Below are 12,566 nucleotides of genomic sequence, written 5' to 3'. Positions count from 1 at the left end.
AGTACATAACAATTCTGGTAAATAATTATTATTCTGAAAAATATTTATAAACAAAGCAATTGAGCTAACCTCAAAATGATAAATAGAGGACTAATTTAACCCAAATACATTTTGTATGATAAAAATGCAAAACAGTTTTCTGTTCATTGGCTTCTTTGTGTCTGCTGACATCACAAACTGACCAATCACAAGCCAATATAACTATTCTGACTATTGCACAATAGCAGGAAGATGGTATTGTTTATCTGGAACTATGGTTTAACAATTTATTCTAGAAGCCTATATAAAAATGTCCTCTGAGTTAAGTCAAGGCCTCATAAAACAATTATAAAGCATAACAATCATCAAACAGTTGTACTTTTAGGTCCTTTTATCAGAGGTCTTGCGTATTCTACAAACTCGTCTATTAAAACTGGCCATGCACCTGAAATGAAATTTAATGAATTTTTAAAACTTTAATGAAAGGTAGAACTTCTATTTTAAAATTGATCAATGATTTTTTTGTAAGACATTAATAACCAATCAGTCTTTAATGTTAAATGCTAAATATTTAGCAGCAAGCAGTAAAAGCAAAGTTTACAGTCAGTCCTCAACTAGACTAAGCCACATTCAGTATGTACAAATGTATGTGCCAGTTCCAAGTCAGGAGCCTGTAAATCAGTGGTTGTCTTTTCTTGCTGTGTTACACATTTGTTTTCCGTTCATTTTTTTGGTACATTAATTTATAGGCTGTTAGTTTTCTCGATTGATGAAAGTTTTCACAATTGTGATTTTTGGGCTTTTCATAGCTTGCTGCTGACTATGCTGTATGGGCTTTGCTCATCCTCGAAGGCTGTAACAATTGAACCTGCGCACCCACACTAACTACCATAAGACCACTATGACAGGTACCAAGAGAAGTATCTGTATTATTTAATTACCTTCTTCGTCATAATTTGTCATATCTTCATTGATCATATTACAAAAATCTAATAATAAATTCCAGGTATCTTTTGGTATTGATCGTTTATGGTGTTCCTGCAAGTATAGAAATAAAGGTCTAACTCATGCTTTGAATGAAATTTTCGTAATACACAATGTAGTTTTCATTGTTTTATGACTTTAAAGAGGCAAGTTGAAATCAATTATATTATCTAAGAATTTTTAAAAGACATCTTGAACATCACTAACAATTTAACGGTCACCATATTACTGCCTGTTTTCATTGTTTTTAATTTGCACACTAGAAATAACTCAACACAGATGATCAACATTTTGAACTTTTTTTGGCAGAGAAGTTTTCAAGTGTTTGGTGTAATCTTGTTTGGGATCAAACCTACAACTTCCTGCAATGCAAACTATAAAGCTACCAAAAGACCACTTTAGGTGGTTTCACCTCTGTAAGAAATTCGGGCTTAAACAACATGCAAGATAGATAGTGCATGATAAAACTGTGCTTATTTTTCTGTAAGTATTTTTTCATAATTTACCTTTAAATATACACATTCAATCACTTAAACTTATATCACAAAACTTTTACAAAAAAACATTTCATCAAAAGATTTCTGATGTGTGGATTCTATATATAAACTAAACTTTGACAGAAAGAATGCAAAGTTAGCAGAATTAGCAGAAAACCTACATGAAATTAATTACCTGGTTGTGATAATTTGAGTGGATTCTTATTTGAATATACAATTTTCTTTAAAAAATGAAAACATTATGTTCTCAAATAATCTCAACTTATTAATCATAAACCTTACTTGTAAAAATTCACTCCATACATCTAAAAATTTAAATCTTCCTGCTAAAACTATATTCCAATATGCAATTGCCATTTCTAAATCTGAAAAAAAATACATACAACATTATTATAAGCACTGATAATATACATCATAGTCTAACAGCAATAAATGGAGAATGTGTCCATGGGACACAGATGATTCCCCTGCTTGCATATAACTTTATAATGGGGTATAACTTGAGAACAGTAAAAATGACACCACCCTTATTCTTACTCAATCTGTATTTTTTGGTAATAAGCATTGTGTATAATCTTCCATAAAAAAAACTGAAACATAAAAAAAATAAAGAAGTGAAAAAGGCCAATGGCCGAAACGTCTAAAAAAAATTGGTTTATTGATACAATTACATGGTGTATAAGTCAAATAATATTTGGTGGAGGCAAACTTAAGTTAGAGAACGTTAACCTATTTTGGGATGTACAGACAGACAGACAAGGGTAACACCTAATGTCTCCTCACATTCCATAATAAAAAAAATAATTGCCACATGTTAATTATTATATATGTATGTTTCATGGTTCAAGATTATCTTGCTGTGTTGAAGACCCATAGGTGGCCTTGGCTGTTTTTTTACTCTTTGGTCAGGTTGTTGTATCTTTGACACATTCCCATATCCATTCTCTATTTTACTGTTATTTTAGTTACTTTTTGTATGTTTTATCTACATCAGCCTTGTTTGTTGTTTGTATTTTCAGGACTACCGTAACCTGTTTCTCATTTGAAGTTCTTTTTAAAATGATTTGAGATGCAATAATTTAAGCTTAAGATCCACATAAAAAGTCATCCTCAGACAAAGTTGAATATTACATTTATGAATATCTAATCTGAAAATTGTTGCAAAAAGCATAATTTGTTAGATAATTCTATAACTCTCTATGATTTTTATAAACTTTTTAGGAGGTCATATTACAATCCCTATATAACATTAACTATAATCTTACCTAAACCTTTTTGTCCTGGGTTTTTGGCATAGTTAAATGTAAACTGATAAAAGTCTTTAAATTTTGTTGAGTCTCTAATTTCTGATTCAAAGGAGGTACATTTACTTTTTAATTTGTCTACTGAATCACAGCTGAAAAAGATATGAAAATTTTTACACACACTACTACATTTTATATGAAAAAGACTATTTTCCAGAATATAAGTACCATACTTAAATTTAAATAGTTCATTTGTTATACCTTATCTTTTCATTTTTTTGACAATGAGACATGTCACATGTAATAAAAGTAAGCTTTCCAATGTCCATTAATGATGTAAATAGTTGATCAGTTTGAGGGTAACTAGTACTACGTTTTACTTTTTTTCTTTTTCTAACTTTTGATAAGTTTCTTTGAGAAGAGTCATGTAGACATGAGACTGTTTTCAATGCAATCTGTTTGATATAAAATTTTGTGAGAGAGTGCTCATAACATGTATAATGCCATTTTTCATATATAATTTACAATTTAAACAAAAATAATTCCTATAACAAAAGTAAATTGGCAGTCAATTTTAACTCATCCAAGACATTGCTGACAACATATACATGATATATATAAAAAAAAATAAAAAAATAGTGTGATACATTGTAAAACTTTGATATAAATTTCATAATATTCCATAACAGAATGTAAGCTTGAGTATGTATATGTTGTGTACAAGTTTTCATTTTGTAGATAGTCTTATAACAACAACACTTTAGGGACTGCTGCAGAAAATTTATTGATCGACATGTTTCGGTGCCTAGGGCACCGTCATCAGGATAAAAACAATACATAAAATCATGTTGAAGTACAAAATCGGGTTGTTAAAATTTAAACGTCACAATGTTACAATGGTAAGTAACGTTATTAATAGCAACGTACTGAAAGTGAAAGTGAGAGTTCATTGGAAGTATGTAAATAAACTATAAAAAGAAATTAAAATAAAATGTTTTTGTTGTGAAAATGTTTGTTAAAATTATTCTGCCAACATGTGTGTGTCCTCTTGCATCGTGGAAAGAATAATACAATAAGTTGTCAGGCTGTGTATAGACTGTATAGGTTGTGTGGTCTGAATGTTCTGTTAAATTTCTTCCCCAAAATAGACGACATTTTATCAGCAATTCCGTACCATTTCGACTAGCTTCCCTTGGCCAGAGGTACTGCTTCCAATCGCGTCAGGAATGCTGTAAAATGTTTCGGTCGCCGAGAGTAAAGGACAAAGTATAAATATCACTAGTCTATGTTGAATTTTAACTGTGTGTTCGTTCATCAAACTATCGGGAATGGCCAGTAATCCGTAAAAGTGGTTGTATCTCGAGGGTTGTATGTTTGATTAACATATTTTCGGGAGCATCAGATTGAATTTGAAGAATACGAAATCGGGTGCATTTAATTCAAATGAATTCTGTTAGAGAGAAATAATTTCCTATCACTGTTCTTTTCCTCCTTAAGGCTCGTTTTGGGTTAAGATGGTCCGTTATTATCTATTTCTTTTCTTGTGGTTGATGGCAGCATTCTCGGAAGGTTCCTGTGGGTGCCTCAATAAAATATAACTTTGTTTACTCTGTGCGAATGGCTAGTATGATTAGCGCTGGTTGCAACGGCGGTTTCCTTACGGAATGCAGGGGTTCACGATAAAAAATAAAATCAATTACAAACGAAAGTGAACCAACGCCTGGTGAGTCTGTAGTACGGTAGAGTCCATAAAGTGGATACCTCGCCGATATGCAGGGTCGTTATGATAAAAAAACATAAAATGTAGATAGTCTTATAACAACAACACTTTAGGGACTGCTGCAGAAAATTTATTGATCGACATGTTTCGGTGCCTAGGGCACCGTCATCAGGATAAAAACAATACATAAAATCATGTTGAAGTACAAAATCGGGTTGTTAAAATTTAAACGTCACAATGTTACAATGGTAAGTAACGTTATTAATAGCAACGTACTGAAAGTGAAAGTGAGAGTTCATTGGAAGTATGTAAATAAACTATAAAAAGAAATTAAAATAAAATGTTTTTGTTGTGAAAATGTTTGTTAAAATTATTCTGCCAACATGTGTGTGTCCTCTTGCATCGTGGAAAGAATAATACAATAAGTTGTCAGGCTGTGTATAGACTGTATAGGTTGTGTGGTCTGAATGTTCTGTTAAATTTCTTCCCCAAAATAGACGACATTTTATCAGCAATTCCGTACCATTTCGACTGGCTTCCCTTGGCCAGAGGTACTGCTTCCAATCGCGTCAGGAATGCTGTAAAATGTTTCGGTCGCCGAGAGTAAAGGACAAAGTATAAATATCACTAGTCTATGTTGAATTTTAACTGTGTGTTCGTTCATCAAACTATCGGGAATGGCCAGTAATCCGTAAAAGTGGTTGTATCTCGAGGGTTGTATGTTTGATTAACATATTTTCGGGAGCATCAGATTGAATTTGAAGAATACGAAATCGGGTGCATTTAATTCAAATGAATTCTGTTAGAGAGAAATAATTTCCTATCACTGTTCTTTTCCTCCTTAAGGCTCGTTTTGGGTTAAGATGGTCCGTTATTATCTATTTCTTTTCTTGTGGTTGATGGCAGCATTCTCGGAAGGTTCCTGTGGGTGCCTCAATAAAATATAACTTTGTTTACTCTGTGCGAATGGCTAGTATGATTAGCGCTGGTTGCAACGGCGGTTTCCTTACGGAATGCAGGGGTTCACGATAAAAAATAAAATCAATTACAAACGAAAGTGAACCAACGCCTGGTGAGTCTGTAGTACGGTAGAGTCCATAAAGTGGATACCTCGCCGGGTATGCAGGGTCGTTATGATAAAAAAACATAAAATGTAGATAGTCTTATAACAACAACACTTTAGGGACTGCTGCAGAAAATTTATTGATCGACATGTTTCGGTGCCTAGGGCACCGTCATCAGGATAAAAACAATACATAAAATCATGTTGAAGTACAAAATCGGGTTGTTAAAATTTAAACGTCACAATGTTACAATGGTAAGTAACGTTATTAATAGCAACGTACTGAAAGTGAAAGTGAGAGTTCATTGGAAGTATGTAAATAAACTATAAAAAGAAATTAAAATAAAATGTTTTTGTTGTGAAAATGTTTGTTAAAATTATTCTGCCAACATGTGTGTGTCCTCTTGCATCGTGGAAAGAAGGCCAAGGGAAGCCAGTCGAAATGGTACGGAATTGCTGATAAAATGTCGTCTATTTTGGGGAAGAAATTTAACAGAACATTCAGACCACACAACCTATACAGTCTATACACAGCCTGACAACTTATTGTATTATTCTTTCCACGATGCAAGAGGACACACACATGTTGGCAGAATAATTTTAACAAACATTTTCACAACAAAAACATTTTATTTTAATTTCTTTTTATAGTTTATTTACATACTTCCAATGAACTCTCACTTTCACTTTCAGTACGTTGCTATTAATAACGTTACTTACCATTGTAACATTGTGACGTTTAAATTTTAACAACCCGATTTTGTACTTCAACATGATTTTATGTATTGTTTTTATCCTGATGACGGTGCCCTAGGCACCGAAACATGTCGATCAATAAATTTTCTGCAGCAGTCCCTAAAGTGTTGTTGTTATAAGACTATCTACATTTTATGTTTTTTTATCATAACGACCCTGCATACCCGGCGAGGTATCCACTTTATGGACTCTACCGTACTACAGACTCACCAGGCGTTGGTTCACTTTCGTTTGTAAGTTTTCATTTTGTACAAATTATACATGTAATTTGTACAAAAAAATTGTACAAATAATAATTTGTATTTTGACTTTGTACAAATTGTAATTTGTACAAAAAGTGCCTGTACAAATTGTTATTAAATGACCATACAGTACATCTCATTTACAAAATACAAAATTGTTCTTTATCATTCGTTTGGGCAGATGAATGAATTATGGCATTGGAAATTGCATCTTTTGACTTTCACATTTATCTCTGACTTCTTAAACACTTTGCAACGGCTAATTACTTTGTGATCAATTGCTTTGATTAGTTTCCACAGTTATATATCCTAGGATTCATTATTTGCACTCTTTACATGTTTAGTCATTTACTCAATTGATGTAATAGTGTAAACATAGATGGCATTGTTGAACACGAGGAGAAATTTGTAAAAAACGATCTAAACCTAGCAGTGAATGATACACAAAAGAACAATTCTGTGTACACTTGTAGTTAAATTGTGTAAGACACTGATATTGAAACACCAATCATTATTACAAGGAAGAGTGCACTTTGTGGACAATAGATTCAACACTAATATCTTACAAAGAAAACAACCAGTAACTATCATAACTTGTTGTTTGGGGTTAATGTCATTATACATATTCCTCAATATGATTGTGTCCAAATCTGTCCTCAATATATCTAAGGCGCAATTGTTGAATCTGGAGATTTTGGTTACCAAAACGGAAAAGCTGTATAAATTTTAGCAGGATATTTATGTGTTAGAGTTAAATTGAAGCTCTGAAAAACACATGTTTATTCGCAGCAACGGTTTCAACGTGCTTCAACTTTGCTATGTGAGGCAGTTAAACAGCCTTTAAAAACAGGTTGTCAGGCGTTTTTTCCTTGTAAATGCATAGGCGGGTACAGTTCTTTTAAATGTAAAAATGAGAAATTCAAAAGATGTTGTGCAATTCCCAAGGCCATCTCAAACGACTGATAAAGAATTATTTTAGTATTTGATAAATAAGGTGAATTGTGTGGTCATTTATTAACAAATCTGTTGTGTGTATCAATGCTTTTTTCACCAAAATACACATTATAAAATATTGTACAAGTTATAAGTGAATTTTCGTCGAATTTTGTACAAATTGTAATCTGGACAGGCAATTTTTGTACAAATTACAATTTGTACAAAGTCAAAATACAAATTATAATTTGTTCATTTTTTACAAAATGATAACTTGTACACAACATATACATGTGCAATGTATAGAAATAAGAAATGTGTAATTAATGTAAAATTATGTGAATAATTATTGTATCTTCCAAAATCTAAGTAGATTGTGGTACCTTTGGTTGTAATTTTGCACAAGATGATTAGATCATGGGCTGACATGCACCTTAACCATGGTTAATTGTGCCTGTTCTAAGTCACAAGCCTGTAAATCAGTGGTTGTCATTAGTTAATGTCTGGCATTTTAGCTTACATCCAACTCAATTCATGAATAGTTGTTCTATTGGCGATCATACCACATCTCCTTATTTCATACATTTACATGTACTAACCTAATTTCAGTTTCATTATTCAAAACAATATAGAAAATGTACCTTAAATCTGCCATTCCTGATATAAATTCATCCTTAGTAAATTCACATTGTGTTGCTGCTTTAAACCTCCATGCTAACAGTAATACTGTCCTAGATTCTGGATTGAGACTTAAATCCTCCAAAAATTTCATTACACCATCTGCTGTCATTTTATCATCTTCATGAGGGTCTGAAAGGTCAGAAAGTCAGCATACTAAAATATTGTAAATCATGTACTTTCATTTTCATTAATTTTCAAGTTTCGCATGTTTACAGGTACATGTACATGTATCTCTGCTCGTCTCAATCCTGTTATAATATGTTACATGCATACTTTTTATCTACATAGAGTTTAAATGTATTGAACATAGATTATGTAGCCAAATTTGAATTTCATACTCAAAAGGATATTACCAGGGCTCACGCAAGCAGGCAACTGGTGCCTTCCCGCCCCTCACTTCACTTTGCTCAACCATTACAAGCGAAATCTAGTTGATGAAACATCAATTTTTCAGAAGATTATATGGAGACAGATCTAAGGTCAATCAGAGATCAAATTTAGCTAAATACCAAAAGTGTAAATACGTTTATACTCCATGCCTGAACATGATGGTACTGGCGGTATATTCGAACCTGCAAACCTAGATCTAACTGGAATGCTAGTCAATTTTCCAAGTCCGATTCGTTCCAAGCCAGTTCGTTCCAGATTTGGACAATTCGTACCAAGTCAATTGTCAATTCGTTCCAACTGATTTATTTCATTATTAATCAGATCAGACTTAACAATGTGTTCCACCTGATTAAGTTCATTATTAAATCAGACTTAACAATTTGTTCCAACTTTTTTTATAATGTACATGTCCGTATATCACTCACTGTATATGTGTAAATCAACCTACAGTACACGGCAAAAATCGGCCATTCCTTGTCCATTTTTTCTGTATATTTCATATAAAAGATCATTTTTCAATAACATATGTTCATACTATGAATGCATTAACAACTGTTATGCGCACATCATAGAAATACAATAATCAATTATAATGATAACTATTTCTTTGAAAATATCACTAAGTTAGTCACTTTATTCATATTTAAAATATTAAATTTGTCATGAAATACTTACCTTAATAATTAATAATTATCAATATATATCATGCCCAATATATCGTTCTTCCCAATTAATAAACCATAAATTTTTTTTAGATACGTATTTATATTCATTTTTTAATATGAGGAAGGCGCTACCTTAAATGCCAGCTTTATACCAAGACAATGTCCTATATATTGATTGGTTGTTGGTTGCTTAATGTCCAGTGGCAAATATTTCATGTATGTTCAGGACAAATGTCCTAGGCTACATTAACATAAATGATATAGTTTTTGTCTAAAATAAAATAATAAGTTCAGATGGAAAATGTTAATGGGATAGATCATTGAACTTCAAAAGGCAGGAGGGGGTATTGTATTTTTCTTTTGAATAAAAAGTTCAATTCCCAAATTGATGAAAAAAATATCTGTTCAAGCAGGAACATATAAATTAGATATACTGTTCCCAGGTTTAAGCAGAGGACAAAAAAATATATTTTGAATACAGATTTTCACCAAAAACAATTTTATCTTTCAGATATGCAAAATAAACTTAACTAATATATATATCTAAAAACCTTTAAAACTTCCCAAACCGCACAGGTAAGTTTGTATACAGTAGTTTTTTAGGTGAAAATACGGTCATATTTGCAAATTTGTTATGATGAACCTAAATACCTAGTGTTAAATTTTGACTAAGTAATTTAAATTGATAGCGCTGAAGGGCTTGGTGAAAAATATCCGACTCGAACAAAAAACCTTCTTATTTCTGACCATTTTCAGTTTATGGGTTCTACATCAATTTCATGTACATGTACTAATTCAGAGTCAGTTTTATTTAAATGGTTAATATTGTTTAATACTGTTCTTGAATAAGTTGGAACGAAATGACCAGTTTTTGGAAAAGTTGGAACGAACTGACCAAGCAACTTGGGACGAATTTGTTGGTACGAATCAGAGTTGGAACGAATCATCCAGATACCATCTAACTGATTGAGATATAAAATGTCTTCAGTAATTCGACAAAGTTAAGACTTACTATATACGCTTATGTACCCCCAATACTACTTTTTTTTTAAGGTTCAGAACACAATCATAGTACATGTAAAATAACTCTACATCTACAAATGTATGATCTACATAATACTTCTCTTAACTTCAATATGTTGAAGATTAATGGTCAACGGAAAAAAAGTCACAGGAAAAAAAGTCACAGGAAAAAAAGTCACAAAACCTCTAGGAAAAAAAGTCACAGGAAAAAAAGTCTCAAGAAAAAAAGTCACAGGAAAAAAAGTCACAATTATAAAATTATAAGAAGTATGTTGGAATGCACATGACAAAAGTGATTTTGTATATCAGCTGTATGAAATAGATAATTTAAAAAAATGTAGTTTTGTTAAATAAAAATAATACTACTTGTAAAAGTGTAAACAATGTATGTGAAGGTTGGAACAACAAATTCTTCAACTTAGTAGGTTATGCCCACCCATCAATATGGAGAGTAGTAGAATGGTGCCAGAAAGAAGAAGCTACAGTGAGAACCTTGATACAACAAGACGCTGTAGGCACCCCACCAGTTAAACGGGTCCAACAACGTTATGTCCAACTTCAACTAAGACTTCAAAACTTGTGCAGAGACTTGACATCAGGCAACAAGACCATTGCAGAATTTCTCAGGGGTGTTGGTTGGAACATAAGACTTAACCATTAGTTGTCATCTCTGCTATATATCAAGTGAACTTTAAGTAAAACTATGTGCATCACATGTTCATTATCTGTTGTTCATTGATAAAGACATTTATTTGTGCTTGATTATTTATTATGTTACTATTATTGACTTATATTATTATGATGTATACATTAAATCTACATTACTACATTCAATTCGTTTTGCTTAATTTATTTCTTTAACACTATATCAACAGGTCATACATAAAAAAAAAAGGTATGAAACAAAAAGAACTTCAACATGTATCAGTACACGATCTTGTACAGGTGACCTATGTTTGTTAATTTCTGTGTCATTTTGGTCTCTTGTGGACAGTTGGGTACCACATCTTCTTTTTTAATATATCAATACACGAGCTTGTACAGGTTTTCTTTTGCTTTGCGATTTTACGTGTAATTTCCAAAGCAAAAGAGCATAAGACTTGTAGAAAAATACGTTTAGCTGTCTATAACTAGCATCATTCAAGAAAGATATGAAACAAAACTTATTACAACAAAACATACATTGTATCAGTTCACGAGCGTGTACAAGTTTTCTTTTGCTTTTGTAGAAACATATGCTAAGCTGTCTAATTTGCTTCTAATGTAAAAACACATGAAACAAAAATAATTACAACAAAACATGTATCAGTAACATTACAAAAAAAATCCTTTGAATGACATTGAAGACCTGTTGGTGAACGTCTGCTGTTGTCTGTTCTATGGTCGGGTTGTTGTCTCTTTGACACATTTCCTAGTTTACATTCTAGATTTTATAATAAAACAAAAGGACATGGGATACAAAAAACACAAAACCATACTTGCACATGAACAGCAGAAAAAAAACACACACAGACAAAAGTCATTACCAATATATAAGTGCAGATCATATGACAGTTTTCATACAAAATATTAATTGTGACTTTTTTTCCTGTGACTTTTTTTCCTGTGACTTTTTTTCCAGTGACTTTTTTTCCGTGACTTTTTTTCCTGTGACTTTTTTTCCTACATTCAGATTAATACAAGGCACAAGAACTGAAGAAGATACTCAAATCTAAGTAATTGTATACCTCTGTATCTCTGCCATAATGCTTCAAGTTTTTTCCTATCCACAGCTGCTGAACGACTGGGTTCGCTGTTGTACCGTTCTGGTGCTTGGAAATAATTATCTACAGCAAGATCAAGCTTCCAGTCGTGAGAACCTAGGCAGGCGATAGCTCCTTTCTCGTTTGTTTGTGTGAAGGCGATGAATTGTCGAACCTTTTCCTTTTGTGAACTCTTTAATTTATGCTGTAAAAGAAAAGTTTCTGTGAAATAATCTGTAAGAACACGAATATCTGTGAGTTTTTTGTTTGTTGTGAAACCTACCATTTTGTTCGTCTTCCATTAAATGAGGTTATGAGGTCAATCTGCTAAAATGGTAAAGTGTTCATTCTGATGTTCAATCAAGCAGACCCCATTGAGAAGTTGCTGTTTCTACAGGGAAAATAACTATTCAAATAGCAATACATTCGTCGTCCAATAAAGTTTCTTTCTAAAAGTAGAGGTTCGAGTCATTTATTATTAATATATATATTTTTAATTTTCATAATGAAAGTCACTGTCACCCATATTGTGATAATATAGGGTTATTGCATGAATATTGGGGAATATTGTCCCGAGTAGAATTTTATATTGCACGAGCTTCCCCAATATTCATGCAATAACCCTTTTATTGTATGGCAATATAATA

General features: G+C 32.2%; 1 protein-coding gene across 1 annotated transcript; it reads right to left on the bottom strand.

The window, feature by feature from the left end:
- Positions 1-229: 229 nt before the first annotated feature.
- Positions 230-12,249, bottom strand: LOC143066632 (DCN1-like protein 1). Its single transcript, XM_076239491.1, has 7 exons — positions 12,203-12,249; positions 11,905-12,124; positions 8,060-8,228; positions 2,726-2,856; positions 1,743-1,825; positions 921-1,017; positions 230-424 (listed from the first exon to the last, which is right to left on the bottom strand). Exons 1-7 carry the CDS (start codon positions 12,203-12,205, stop codon positions 345-347), a joined length of 783 nt encoding a protein of 260 aa, XP_076095606.1. The 5' UTR covers positions 12,206-12,249; the 3' UTR covers positions 230-344.
- Between the last annotated feature and the right edge of the window lie 317 nt (positions 12,250-12,566).

The sequence above is a fragment of the Mytilus galloprovincialis genome, chromosome 3 (assembly GCF_965363235.1).
Source record: "Mytilus galloprovincialis chromosome 3, xbMytGall1.hap1.1, whole genome shotgun sequence".
NCBI lineage: Eukaryota > Metazoa > Mollusca > Bivalvia > Mytilida > Mytilidae > Mytilus > Mytilus galloprovincialis.
This window is presented reverse-complemented; position numbering and strand designations above follow the sequence as displayed.

What these genes read in the sequence shown, in the direction of transcription:
- LOC143066632 (XM_076239491.1), bottom strand. An exon ending in TCAGGAATGGCAGATTTAAG is followed by an intron (nt 2,857 to 8,059) that starts GTACATTTTCTA and finishes TATCTTTTTCAG; the next exon opens with CTGTGATTCAGTAGACAAAT. An exon ending in GACAAATTATGACGAAGAAG is followed by an intron (nt 425 to 920) that starts GTAATTAAATAA and finishes ATTTCATTTCAG; the next exon opens with GTGCATGGCCAGTTTTAATA.